This window comes from Populus alba, chromosome 8, assembly GCF_005239225.2.
Source record: "Populus alba chromosome 8, ASM523922v2, whole genome shotgun sequence".
In the NCBI taxonomy this organism is placed as follows: domain Eukaryota; kingdom Viridiplantae; phylum Streptophyta; class Magnoliopsida; order Malpighiales; family Salicaceae; genus Populus; species Populus alba.
The window spans coordinates 17,701,742-17,716,589 of NC_133291.1; the positions used below are offsets into that span (position 1 = coordinate 17,701,742).

Here is a 14,848-nt window from a genome sequence, read left to right on the forward strand (position 1 = left end):
CTTCTTTGTGTTTCTAGAAGATTTTTGTCTGATTTTGCAATAATAATCTTAGCTTAATTCGCTTCATCGATATATATTTTGAATATCTTTTAATTGATTTGAAAAAAAAACCTAAATATATAGAGAAAACTATCTTGATTAAAGATATTTAAAAAGTAATATTGGCCTTGAAATAATTCATTTGATAACTAGTATTATCCTAAATGTAAATATTTTTTAATCCATTTTTTGATTAAAATTTAAATTTAAAAACTCTTTTGTGACCTATTTCTCCTATGCATAATAAGCAAGTTGGGGATTTTCTTTATTAAAGTAGTTTTCTTGATGATGATTAAAATTAAAATTTATAAACTCTTTTGTGACCTATTTTTTCCTATGCATAATAAGCTAGTTGGGGATTTTCTTTATCAAAGTAGTTTCTTGATGATCTAAAGGGTATTTGACATTGAATTTCAACATGTTTATTATCAAATAATTGATTTTTTTTTTCTCTTTAAATTAATTATTTCTTTTAATGTTTTTTAATCATTTTAATACGTCAAAACACAATGACACTGCTCCTTTGTGCACATTAACTTTCTATATTTTTTAATTTTCTCTTCATACTTAAATTGAAAGACCAGGGACCCAAGAAAAAACGACTGATTTAATAATCTTTTCGATGAGATAAAAAAAAAATGCTTGAAGAGCAATGCTGCTAAAAGTACGTATACTTGGGTTTTTTTTTATATACAACAATGTTCAAGATACATCACTTACATGTATAGCTCGCTTTATCTCTATCCCTCGTATTTTTCTGCAAGTTAGCCGGGGAAGAAAAGGAAAAGAAAGATTAAGGATTCTTTTTACGAATTGATTTGAACGCTATAAAACAATGGCCGATGACATTACCAGGAATCATCACTGGTTCGAAAACCAGTAACCAGTGACCCAGCAAAGAAAAAGGCTGGGACTTGGAACGGACCGACCCTCTACTCTTAATGAAAAACTTGGGATGCATAATACTCGCTCTCATTAAACACAGGTCTTAAGTCTTCCTTGCACATGAACTCCAATGGGAAAGAAACAAGATGTCCTCGTGTCGACTGTAATCTCTCCAGTGGATCGGTGTTTTTCACGTCTCCATTTTGGTAAGATTCAAGCTTCTCGGGGGCTATCCCTAAATCGATGGTGGTGTGACCAAGCCTATCCTTCCACGACACCATACTTTGTCTGAGCGCAGCTCTGAAGGTGGTCGGGGACAGAAAGCAATCAGTTAGAGCGCCGCGCGGACCCAATCAGAGAGCATGGTAGGGGGGGTGATAAGTGAAGTATCATACCTGGTATGTATAAGATCATTAGGCACGCAAGAAAAGACATCCTGGTAGATCATGGTATTTGTCTGTCAAGTGAGAATCATCAATAAATCGTTAGTTTGCGTGCCAAATTCGAGGCAAATGCGAAAGCACCAAGCGGACAACCTCATGCAAAAAGCAATTCTTATAGCTGATAAGATACAGAGAATCATTTTTACCACCCTTTATTCTTATAGCTGATACGATACAGAGAATCATTTTTACCACCCTTTTATCTGGCTGAAACAAAAACACAGGAAGAATTTCTTTTGCCCCTGGAGTCTTGATACATCTACTCAAGTTTACAACATAGATGGGATATTTAATTACTGTAGTTCACTTTTTGCTAGTTTTTAGAAGGAAAAAACACATCTAAAGAAAGTAGATGAGTCCAATCGACAAAACTATATGAGCTAGATCATCCAATTCAATTATCATGAATTAAAAACGTTTCAAGAAAAAGTGAAAGGAGGAGAAAGCGCAAATCTGCACTCGAAGAAACTAATAAATCTTTTAATGGTAGCACTAGAGAGGAGACAGTACAAAATTGGGTCCTGTTGATATTTATGGATGGCCAATACTTGAATATAAATAAAAAGATTAAGTTCCAGTAAAATTACAAGAAAAAAACTTCATTAATCAAGTAATTTATATGGATGCATATGATAATGATTTCTTAAAATTGGTCATATATTTACTTATTGATAAATTGGAAAAAACCATTGCAGATGAAGGTCAGCACGATTATTTCAATATAACTTGACTTGATATTTTAAATATTTTGTTAATGTGTTTTACAAGTTATATGAATAAGAAATCTATATTTGTTGATATTGTGAAAGAAGAGTGCAAAGGTTAGGTTATCAATGAAAGATTTTTTTTTTTTTTTTTTATCAAAATGATTTAAAAACTAGATGAAACTAAAGAAGTAGATATTCGTAGGGAATTATTATGGACAATTCCTGAAAGTTCAATTAGGATCATAAGATATTATCATAGACAGCGCAGAAAATTTCAATAGACTTGGGAAAATATTTCAATCTATAATACTTAATTATATTGTGTTAGGTTTGATTATTATAAAAAATCTATCACATAAAAGCTGGTTATTCTTGCTTATATTGATAATTCAAAAAATATTTAAAGACTAACATGTATTCTAGCATCAAATCCAGGGATTAAAATGAAATTATCCGATCAAGACAAGATAAGCTAAAAGACAAAAGAAGATAACAATCTAACCGTTACATTTCGGTGTGTTGTAAAAGGGTGTTATACAAATGAGGCGCTATGTCGTGGTCCAAGGAATTTTCTTCTATTAGGTTTTGTTTAAGAACTTGGAAGCTACATATGACAATGCCTAGCAACTTACACCCCATTTTAATGCAAGCTTTTGAACCCCTGAACTCAGCCCTCAATACATATGGGAAGACCTCCAGATTCAGCATAAACACACAACATACATCTTATCTGACACTATATGCATACACACACACACACACACACACGTGAGATAATTGAACAAACAGGCAGCAATTCCCAAATATTCTTCTCATTGAATCTAAATTTTGAAAAAGAAAAGGTACTGAATTAAATAGTCTGCTAAAATAAAACCATTTTTGTTCTCACCTTTGCAGTTGACATCCATATGTCTTTGTAAGTTGAATCAATTACTGGGTCAATTACTTTATTGATCTGAGATTAAAAGAAAAAGAATGTACAGAGTCAGCTGGAAAGCAGTTAGCAATAATCTATCAGTGCTGTGATTTCCTCCACTGTGGAGCAGTCAATATTTCTACAATCACAAACACTAACCGCTTTGGAATGAAGACCAAGGTGTTCAGACCACAATGAAAGGCGAAGACTAAGAGTAAATTTTCCAGCTTTCCAAGGCTTCCCTCCCATTAATGAGTCCACTAACTCTTTGTCTTCAATAAGTACCCCAATCTAAAAAAAATTGTCACAAAGAAACAATGTAATAATATTCCTTCATCGTTAAAAGTTTTACTGCCCATATGCTATAATATCAATTCTCATTCTCTTCCACTCGTGCTCGCTTACTCATAGATCCAATTTTATCTTTGTTCTTTTCCAGTGACTAACTTTATCAAGGGCACTCTGTTTAAAGTTTGAACCGGGACAGATGATCATTTCTTAATTGTATCGGGCATGTTTTAACTTTGAGAATCAAAATTTCTCAAAACAGTAAAGCTTGTAGAAAAACATGGAAAAAAGTGATACCTCAGAATCCCGTGACCCAAGCAGACTCCTGTCATTGATATTGGCTGATCCAATCAAGGTTGTACGGTCATCTATTATCATGATTTTACTATGGACATACACCTGTAGGTACAATAAGCATTGTGTCAAATGTAAAGAAGCTTGTACATTAATAGATGAAGTGAATAAATCACCAAATACTAAAGATTGAGGTGGTGAGGTGCTAACAGCATTTTGTCAATGACCGTGGAGCAAAATAAAGATGAAGTTAATGAACTGTACAATATATATGCATCAAAGAGAAAACCTGACTAGTGGCAACAGGACCACCATCAAAAAGTCGACCATAAGCTCTAAGGCCATAGAAAGAAATGTAATCATGCGTCTTGGGACCAAGATGATCATAAAGATTATGCAATATTGAATTCTGTCCTCTGCAAATAGTTCGATATTGCCAATGCATTATGGCTCTGACAGATGCTGCACCACCATCATCTACACCACCCTGTGAGACTAAAACTTGAGCCAACAATAGAAAAAGAAAAGGAACATTCAGATTTCAAATTTCAGGGAATGAGCCAAGAATTAGAACCTGGAAACCTGGAAGCAGTGGTATGACAATTATAACCCTGAAACATTTCTTATCATTAAATGCTCGCATAATACGCCGATACAAAGCTTCTAACACACGATTCTGTATAATGTCATCTCCTGAAAGACCTGATATAAGAAATTGATTCTGGGAAACCCAGCAATGAAGCAAAAGTCAGGCAAAATGAATAACTTCAGACTTTAAAAAGCTGCCTTAACATTAAAATATGAAACTTTCATGGTGATTAGAAAGACAGCAAAAATAAAGAATAATTACAGTTAATAAAATTAATTCATTTACTCTGCTCATTCACATAACCATCTGTTAACCAAATTATTAAAAGCTTATGGTAAAATCTTTCTTTATGCTTTTGCCAGCATCAAAGAAAACTCTTTAAAGAATAATTACACTATAGAATCATTCGAAAGTGACATCCATTAATATTTCCCCGCTGTTTCCTCCTAGATGAAAAGCTATTCTTCTGTATAAAGTTTATTATTCTTTCTCTCTAAACAGCAATCAATTCACAGCTTCCAACAATGTATAACACTTCCCCTCTAAAACTGACTAAATCCACTTCCTGTGGCCTAAAACCCATTAATCCTATGCCACAGTTCTACAGTCTTGATTTTTCCTTTCCTTAGCCTACCCAGGGCACAGGCTCATATACATGTCTTTCAAGATGCAATCTTAGAAAATGTAAATGAGCAAGTCCATAATCTAATATCAGAGTGTCTAAATGAACTCATGACTCTGAATAACAGATGAAACTGGAATCGATTGCCTTCGCCTGATATTGAGGAGATGGTGAAGGGTACTGAGTGCAGTTGGGTAGTCTAGTGATGGTATTGCCCCTGTGCGAATACCAACCCTCTATATTACGAGATAAAGCTTGAACACGTATATGTTGTGTTAGATACAAGTTTCTCCTTGCCATTCTACCCTTTGCTCTATCTAAAAACCATTTCTATAAATACTTAGCACTTGAAATCTTTTGTCACTGCACCATTAGCATCAAGTACAGCCCCTTTTTTATTTTGTACTTTAAACCAAACTCATGCCACTCTTCCTTGCCAGTGATGCAAGATCCCACTCTCGGTGACTGAACCTATATAATGAGGTGGTAATTTTGCAAGCAGCTGTTCGAGATGACTTGAAAAACTCAATAGTAGTCGATATGATTGTGAGAAGAATGAACTGCACACAATCTTTTCAATTGAGTGGCTCAAAATATCATTCCACCAAGGAATCTATTAAAATTGAGCTGGATGTCCTTGTCCTTGAGTTCTTCGATAGGCAGCTGGTTCCATTCACTGAAAGAAACAATAAATAATGCATAATAGTTTATACCTCGATGTAGACAAAGTGCTCTGCTTTCTCAATAAGAGAACAATAAGCACAGTGAATACTCTCTTCAATTTGGCTTGTTCCAGCAGACCACTGACTCACACTCCTTATGACCTGGAAAATGAGAGAATTCATTGATGCCAGAGGATACGGATTAAGTTTTATGGATTATATATGAACATAAAAAGTGCTAAATAATAATGGTAAAGTTAATGGGAAAAAAAAAAAAAAAAACAATTGTATTGTCTTGTAGAATGTGAAATTAAAACAGAAACACATGCTCTTCCAATTATAAACATTAATCACCAGCAACAAAAACACCAAATAACTTGTTCTCTTCCAATTGTACAACATTCATCATTGGTCATGTACCAATAGAATTCCTGGGTGATATTCAAAAGCATATAGTAACAGATATTAGACCTTCACTTTTTTCTTTCTAAAAGCAAAATTCAAGGCTGGCACCAGTATTAGATTTTCACATTTCTTTTTTTTCAATAAATGGACAGACCTTTCAGTTCCTCTAAATTTTATTTACATCCAGTAGATTAAAATACGAATTAGATGCTTCTATGGCTAGCCATAAGGCGTGCAATACTTAATCTACACATATCATGAACAGTAAGAAATTTAGGGGGAAACTATGTTAAATAAGATCCCATGATGGCATTGAGGACTGAGATTATCAGATGACTCAAGGTAGGTCTCTTATGCTTTCTTGGTCATGTTAAATAAGAATTGCACAAAACATCATGAGCTGTAACCCACCTGACAATGACAAGAAACACGGGGACCAACTTGGCCACTTTCATCTGCAGAACCAACTTGATCAACCCTTTCTTGTGTTTCCCACCACTCCAAGTCTGAAGCTTTGGTGCCAGGCTGTGCCGATAGATCTGGTGACATTTTCACATGAAGATCCGAGCCATTGTTATCTACAAAGCTTGTCATTGGCATATCTGGAACAACCAATTCAATTTTGGATTTCCAAAAAGCATGTGGAAGGCTTCTGCCAGGGGTAGAGTCCAGCCCGTTTAATTTTGGACCTACACCAGAATCATCAGGCCCCTCAGCTTCCTGAAGCAAAAGAAGAGGGATGTCTTGTAAAGATGATCTAGATGAAAATGAATCTTGCCGTTTGATTCCTTTTACATCATCTTTGATACCCTTTCTTTCAACTTCCATCTCTCTGTTTTGCCCCATATAGTGTGGAATAACCATGTGCTGCTGAGGCATAAGTAGTGGAATAGCTTCCTCATATGGAGCTTTATTTCTCTGGAAAAGGAAAAAAAGTATATTCATGTTAAAATTAAAAGCTTTCCCCAACCAGCAGCACAACCATACTAATTGGTGCTAAACTTTGACCTTGGCATAATTCCAACGCTGTACAAAGTGCCTAGCTACATCACGGCAAGGTGGTCCCCAAAGAGCACAATGGACATCATGCCAAGGCATGCGAGGATATTTGCCACGATCCAGTTCATCTTTCATCATATCTTCCCATGAATTTGGTTCAGATTCCCTGGAAAATGAAGAGAAAATTCATTTCATAAATCCAGCAAATGCAAACCCTGCTTCTAATCCAGTAAATTAATATGCTGATTGCACACCACACTAATCAGTCACAATTTTCAGATGACTCATTGAACAGTAGTCTTTTTATGACTAAGAATGTGTTTGGTAATGAGTTTGGGCTGCGTTTGAAAATGATGTTCAAAAAACTTTGGGACTAAAAAAGCATCAAAATGTTTCCATGCTTTTGGATGGTTTTGATATAAAAATGTCATACCATTTAAAAGCACCCAAAAAAGCTTCAAATTTATGCCTTTACAGCCCAGATGCACTTTTTGCAAAAGCACATGCACCACATTTTCAAACACAGTAAAACATTGCACAAAAATGCTATTGACAAACTGTTGTAAGATTTACTTCAAGTACAATAACATAAACACTTCAATTGATGGTCTTTTATTGAGCATCTATTTGTGTTTATTAATTTGAACAATCATGTAACTGCAATTAAGCATATAGTACGTTAATTAAACAGCAGAAACAAGTGACAACAGATATAACATGGAATCAAAAGATAACCAAAGTAAAGAATCATTCTTATGTTTCATCATCTCTCAACAGATGTTCATTGAACATTCTAAGAAAAGGCATTTGAGTTTGTATTTGGCAATGCTGTACAAGGTGCTTTTCGATTGAAAATGCATCAAAATGACGTTTTTGGATTTTTTTATTTTATTTTTGACATCAGCTTATTAAAACAATCAAAAAGCATATAAAAGCATTGATTTAATACTTTTTCAACAAAAAGTAATTTGAAGAACACTTTGAAAAGCAAGTCTAACCACAAAAACAAACACTCCTTGAGTAGAGGAAAAACAAATTACCTTGGATTATAATAATCCTTTCCTGTCCATACTTGAGCAGGGTAGTCACCCACTCTGTGTTCACAAGTGTCATAACGACCAAAGCACAAGTCCAGTCCTCCAATAAAGCAAATCTGGTGATCAACAATGACAAGCTTTTCATGGTGGGACCTAAACATAATCAAAATATATATCAGAAACTGAAAAGCTCATTGTCATGAAGATAACTAAAATTTGGTTCTCACTGACACTCTTTAAGCCTGTCCAATAATGCATACCAAAGGTAAACACCTGTAGAAAAGTGGTCAGGATAGCGCAGCACTCTCACATTCTCATGGATACTAAGAAGCTTTGTCTTGCTATAGACACTATTGATTTTCAGAGCAAGAGCCACCTCTTTATAGAGAAGAATATATATCTGCAGTGAAAAATTAAGATTACATCAGTGGTCATCCATATAAAACCAAAGCAAGTCAGAAGAATTCTTGCAAGGGAATCTTGATAAAATTCTATTTTATTTGTTGAGGGTTTTCCATAATTTTTAAAACTTTATCAGTACCCCAAAGTTTATATGTAATTGTACCATTTAACCAGGAAGAAATGTAGTGGAACACAGTTCTCACAGAAGCTGTCTTTTTATTCTCCCAAAGTTCATGCCCCTATTTCCATAAATCCAGAGAACATCTGCGCCCATAGAAATGATTCACGGCCTATCCTCCATTTTAATACCTTTAGTTATGCTTTAAAAAAATAAAAGAAAAATGCTCCAAAAGTTTTGTGCATGTTATAAATAAAACCAAATATCAAATCAACCATCACAAGTACCAAAGCGTCAAAGCAGAAAGAAGAACAATAAACAAGCAGTTTGCACCTGAACCCCCTGTTTAGCTTTGGCTTCCAGCAAAGAATCAAGTCTAGAGGAGGCGTGAGCACAAAAAGGACGTCGTAGATAAAGCTCTGGGCACAGCCACCAGCCACAAATAAATATCTGCACAGAATTTCCAAGTATAAATTATATGGCAGAATAAATACTAATGAGTAGTGCTGATTCTAAGTACTGGAGCTGACCTCAGATTTAGCATCCTCAATTGATAAAGCAATGGCTTCAAAAGCTGCCCTACCATCTACAAACCACTGGGCCTGACTACCATCTTCAGACAAACCTCTAGGAGGAGCAAAAGAGGCAAAACGATGAGGATGACACCAACCCTCAGGAGGCCTAAGTCCAGCATCATTAATTGCAGCAACCCAATCTTTAACTCTAGCACCATTTTTAGATCTCAAGTCTATGCTTCTGTTTCCACATGCAACCTTTAAAGTTTCCAATCATCTGTTAGCAAGTGAAATTATCTGATACAATTTCCTCATCTCTAAAAATCATTAATAAATTTAACTGTAATGAAGAGGAATATCCATCACAAATTTAAACAATTTCCTCAGACACCGCTACTTTGCTTCAAGAGGCACTAATGGCACAGTATTTTGTCTAATAGTACAGCCCACTTTGGAATTTTTTTCATGAAAAACAACAAAGTTTCAGATCAATTTCTTTGTTTCTTTCTTTTTTGAATAAAACTGGACTTCAATTTGTTTGGATGCATTTGCACTTTACACAAAACAAGAATTATTAACCCTGATTTTCTATCATCCAGGTTAAACTTACTATTGCAGCTCTGTCTCCTTCCCATGCAAGGATTTTTATGTTCTATCAATCTCTTCGAAACGAGAAGGAGACCAAGAAGTAGGTATGAAAGGAAGTTGCAGTTTCCATGATATTAGGTGATATAGAAAGGACCTATAACTTGGTATTGTCTTGAAGATAGTAGCTGGAAGCTTTTCCTCATTTTGATTCAACTATGTTCGAGTTTTGTTTTCTGTGTTTTTGGATTGTAGTAATTTTAATTAAAGTGGATGGACTAATTACTTGGAAGAAGCTGGTTGACTTCTTTAATGCTCTCCAAACACTCGATCATGGTCCAATCAGAATGCTCATTGTTTCATGGTGGTTTAGATTTTAGTGGTTGAGGTCCTGGCTTTACTGTGAGCTTCTAGTTCTTAAAAGTCTTTTGTTCAGCTGTTTAGGTGGTGGTATTCTCTTATGTAATCTCATATTTGATTTGGAGGTCATTTGGTTGTTTAAGGATCCTGTATCATAGGAAGTCATAGTATTCTTAAGGTGAGCTCAGATATCTAAATGAAAACCAGTCAGCCAAAAAGAAAATGGAGGTCAGTTTTGTAATTAAATCAGCAAAATCTAAGAAAATGTCAAGCAGTTTGACAATGTGATACACCGATAGCCCTTCCCCTTTGTTTCTTATTCTTTATTAGTGAGGATTTGTGTGAGCACAAAAAACTACTTTTGAAAAAGTTTAAAGAACTTTTAGAAGGAAAAACAAACTAGAATATCTAATGTAATAACCAGATTCAAAATGAATTTTTCATTTGTTCTGAAGTCATTCTATAACTGGAAAAAGAAACAGTGAGTTTTACTTCAAAAGTTACAGAAGGCTTCAGAAAGTACGAGGAAAAAAAATTAATTGGTACTGACAGAACTGGAAGTCACTGATAAAAGTGAGCTAAGCAATTTAGCCTGAATTATGATAGCTGGGATTTCACTATTAATAAATTGAACATATAGCACCTAAGAAACTGTTGTATCTAGGCATCTAGCATGAATTGACCTACATTTCTTTGCTAAGTTGTTTACTAGACATTTCCTAAAAATACCACCCATGTAATCAGCCAGACTTTGACATACAGGGAAGGATCACTCATTTTTGAAAATGTAATGGCTATCATCTAGGCTGCCTTACCATTAAACCAGTATTGTACTCCAATAACTTTACATCTTACAATGTGCTTGTGTGTGTAACTGATCCTTAAACAAGTGAAGCAGCTATCATCAGAGCCAGGATATGCCATCATCAGCCAAGCATAGGGGCAGATCATGTACAAAATAATGTCATCAAAATTTTAAGATTACATGTTACAAAACCACGATAGAGAAACCACTAAAGAAGAAAGAATCTACATGCCACTGACCTTAAAACCATGTCGTAAAGGATTCCGCTCTTTTATTTCTGCTGCTAATGACACTCGGCCTTCACCACTTCCATCTGAAGCAGGTAATACATCAAAAACAATTATATCCAAAAGCTTGGTATCAAAAGGATCAGCCAGCAGCGCCAAGAATCCTGGTTTCAAAACAGCCCACACCTGCAGAAAATCAGAAAACATGGACAATGCTGTGTGACTCTTAATGTTATGGATAAAATTACAGCATTCTATTGTTGGTGCACCATCAAGAGGCCCCCAATTAGACCCCAAAAGTTGTCATGCATCTCCAGGGGAAATTATTGTTGAGCTTATCTTTTCCCTTGCCACTACTCGCAAATTCCCTATTAGCTTTAGAATGATAAACAACATTTGTTCTATCTAAAATTTTGATCCAATTATCAAGTTTGAATGATTGCAGCACTATCCAATAAACTAGTTGTGATTTTGTAAGGAAATTGCAAATGCTGGATCTTAAGGAATAAGATTCATAAAGGGTAAAAATTGTGAGATGCAATGCTACAGCATAATTCTCTATTCTTGCAAAATGAATTGAGGTTATCATGTCAATGACTTTCTGATAACTTGGCAGAATTATATGCAAGGACCAGGCATTTCACCAAGTCTTGTCCAGCAAACTGTATGGACATGATGATGATATTTTGTATAGTTGCTTCTGCATATACCTTAGGGCGCATATGTGGTGCCCCTTTTACATTTGAGCTCCACAATACAAGCCAGTGCATAAAGAAACTCTGCTTTTATACCAGACTTCAAGTCTACCCAACAAAATTTGACTTTCTTTTCAAGAAGATTTCTCATTGGAATATAGACCAGAACTATTTCCAAACCATCTAAATCAATAAAGGAGAAAATGAGGAGGTACCTGCACAAATGCACATGTTTGTGAAAACATTTATTTGTAGTGGTAGGGTCTTGTATATGCATTCTCAGAAGAAGATTCGGTGTTAAATACTCATAATATCATTCAACACTGTCAATAAAACTAAAAGTAATGATGAAGAACACCACACAGAAACCCTTCATTTTTTGCACAATTGTGCCCACACAAAAATAACAAATGTAACTTCAAATCAAAACCAGGTGCAGACCTAGGTTAGGGCAACATTGCATTACCTTCTGCCAGTTGTCATTACAGCAACCAAACCAACTGCAAGCACAACATTTCTTGGAATCATCATCCTTCACTATTCGTGGTAGATGCTTCACCATAACATATTCTTCTTTCAGCTTAGGGCCATATTCTGGTGAAAATGACAACTTAGAGACCTCCAGAAACTTGCAAACCTACAACAGCATGGTGAAATGCATGCCAATTAGCAACCAGGAAGCAGTAAAAATTAAAAGCAAGAAAATATTTTTAATTTCAAATCATCAGGTTTCAAAAACCAAGACTTTGGGATTATGGATTGAACTAGGAAGCATGTGTTGTTCAAATTCCCAATGATAGGTTCATACAGTTCATCGTCACACCACGCAAACAGAGAAAGTTCCTGACTTAAATAGATATCAATTGATTCAAGCATTCAAGGAAATGATGTTTCTAAAGGTTGCACAGATGAATGGCAGCCTGGCAGTTCAAGTGATGCCTCATGTTGAAATGAACTGCTGGCATGCTTATGATGAGTTCAAAGACCTATAAAGTAGTCAAACTCCATCATAGATACACAAGAGCAGAAGACATCAAGCACCAATTAGGACATGCAATTGAGCAAGGAAGAGAAATTGATGCTTCCATGAGATGCCTGGTGCATTGCTTTTGGCTTGAACATCACATAGCACATTCAAAAGACACTGTGGAACTTAATTGATCATTGTCAGATTCTGGAATATTAAATTAAAAAATTCCTGAAGCAACATGGAAGAAGAAAAAAGAAAGTTGCATTTGATTTTTCTTAAGAAAATATTCACATCGTATATATAGGAGGGCAAGAAAAAAAAAGAGGGCATCTAGGACCTAAAACAAATAGGTTGAGCTGGCCCTCACATTGGAATTCATAGAAAAAGCTAGTAGAGCTATCAGATCTATCTATCTAAAATTTTACATTTTTCAGAAGTCACCACCATATAAAAGTTAATCTATGATATGCATTTTGTTATCTTGAAATAAGAGTTTTCACTTACCACAAACAAATGAGGAATACATATTCCAAAATAACAATAGCAACAAAATTCATCAAGCACCAGAAACTTGAAGAAGAAGAAGAAGAAGAATACCTCTCGGGAGTTCACAATATCCATGTTCCCTAAAAAGTGGTTTAAATATTGTTGCATTGTAACCTTTGCACGGTCCGACATTGAATTCTGTCTTCCCAACGCTGGACGGATAACTGGTAAAGCAGCACTTGATGGAACATCTCTGAACAGAAAAACCACCTGTAAGAACTATGAGAATTACTGAAGACAAGGACATAATTCATGTTTAACAATTGCACAAATGTGTAAGCTGTGACCTGTTTTTGGCACTCTCATCATTATGCAATGGAATGGTCTCATCGTCGGCATCATCATCATCATTAACCATTGGTGTATGATCTCCTATTCCTAGATTTTGAAGCCATTCTTTAACCTTTAATATAATTTTCCAATAAAAAGCACATCAAAACCACACACCTTCCCAAAAAAAATCAAATTACCAACATAACAACCTCAAAGAATTCATTTACAAAGTAACAAACACAACCAATGCCATCGACCACACACACAGACACACCTGCTCTTGCTTCTCAAGAATTTCCTCGAAAAACACCCGTTTCTTCAATGCAAAATGTAAATAGAACACTTGTGGCGCTTTCTTCAATAATCTCCACTTGAACTACATTCACCAAAATAAAATTGCACGTTTAAAATTTCAAATTTATTTTCCCCTACTAATTCCAAAAAAAAAAAAATAGTACAATACTGTTTCTTCAAGAAAAGAAATTCTAGTCAAAAGATTCTGTACAAATTAGAGGATTCAATAATGTTTCAATACCTAATGTGTAGCTTCAAAAGTTTACTTTTTACTAGCTTTTTTTTATGAAAATATTTAGAGCATCCAAACACGGGCCTAAAGAATATTCAAATTCAAATTCAAATTGAATAGTCAAAATTCAAAACCTAAAGAATAAAAGTCGCACACAAAATTTAGAAACCTAAAAACAAAATATAGTTCAAATTCGGTTAATTGATCTCGTATCGGTACCTGCTTATATTGAACTTCGATAGTATAAGACAATTGAACAGGACTAATATCGCTGGGGTCGGGTCGAGAGACGGATACAATAGTAGCTTGTGGTAATTCATCGAAAATCCGGCCGGATTCCGGTGTCGAACCTTGACGAAAAGAGAAGAAGGAAGATATGATTGAGGATGATGGTTGTTGTAACGGCGTTGATGGCTCTGATTGCATTTGTACGTAACGGGGACCGCCGCTGCCAACACTCCCCCCTCCCATTAATTCCGCTGACGATGCCATTGATGTTGATTATGATTTAAATTAATAATTTAGCTTTTGAGATCTGAATTTTCTGGTGGAGAGAAAAGGAAAGAGGGAAGGGAAGTCGAGGGAGAGTTGGTTTGGGGTTTAAATAAGTGAGCGCCGTCGACAACCAGCCAACGTGGTCACTTCTGGAAAGTATTGGAAAGGTCGCCTTTAAAAAAAAAATGCGCGTTAACGGATTCTCCGAACCGAATAAAGAATGGACCGATCTTCTTGCGTGCTATATAATTTATTTCTCTACCCCGTGTTCGGTCCAATGCCCATAGCTTAAAAATTAAAAAATTCTTAATAAATGGTGCATGTGCTATAATTATATTTTTTATACTCGATTCCAGAAATGCCACCAGTCAATATTCAAGTCAATTTTTTTTTCTAAATGAATTAAGTTAGGTGTCAATTTAAATTTTTAATCAAATTATTTTAA

The 14,848-nt window shown here is 35.2% G+C and overlaps 1 protein-coding gene across 2 annotated transcripts; it reads right to left on the bottom strand.

Annotated features, from left to right (window-relative positions):
• Window positions 1-891: 891 nt before the first annotated feature.
• On the bottom strand, window positions 892-14,610 carry LOC118042358 (phospholipase D zeta 1). Of its 2 annotated transcripts, none has more exons than XM_035050002.2 (20): window positions 14,128-14,610; window positions 13,657-13,758; window positions 13,397-13,512; window positions 13,161-13,302; window positions 12,060-12,230; window positions 10,911-11,084; window positions 8,937-9,179; window positions 8,740-8,856; window positions 8,147-8,286; window positions 7,890-8,039; window positions 6,859-7,015; window positions 6,262-6,768; window positions 5,497-5,607; window positions 4,147-4,293; window positions 3,862-4,059; window positions 3,576-3,677; window positions 3,150-3,281; window positions 2,964-3,029; window positions 1,320-1,381; window positions 892-1,224 (listed from the first exon to the last, which is right to left on the bottom strand). In XM_035050002.2, exons 1-20 carry the CDS (start codon window positions 14,398-14,400, stop codon window positions 978-980), a joined length of 3,357 nt encoding a protein of 1,118 aa, XP_034905893.1. In that variant the 5' UTR covers window positions 14,401-14,610; the 3' UTR covers window positions 892-977. The 2 variants fall into 2 exon arrangements, with proteins under 2 accessions (XP_034905893.1, XP_034905895.1); XM_035050004.2 differs by having other exon boundaries at window positions 13,397-13,487; window positions 14,128-14,145.
• Between the last annotated feature and the right edge of the window lie 238 nt (window positions 14,611-14,848).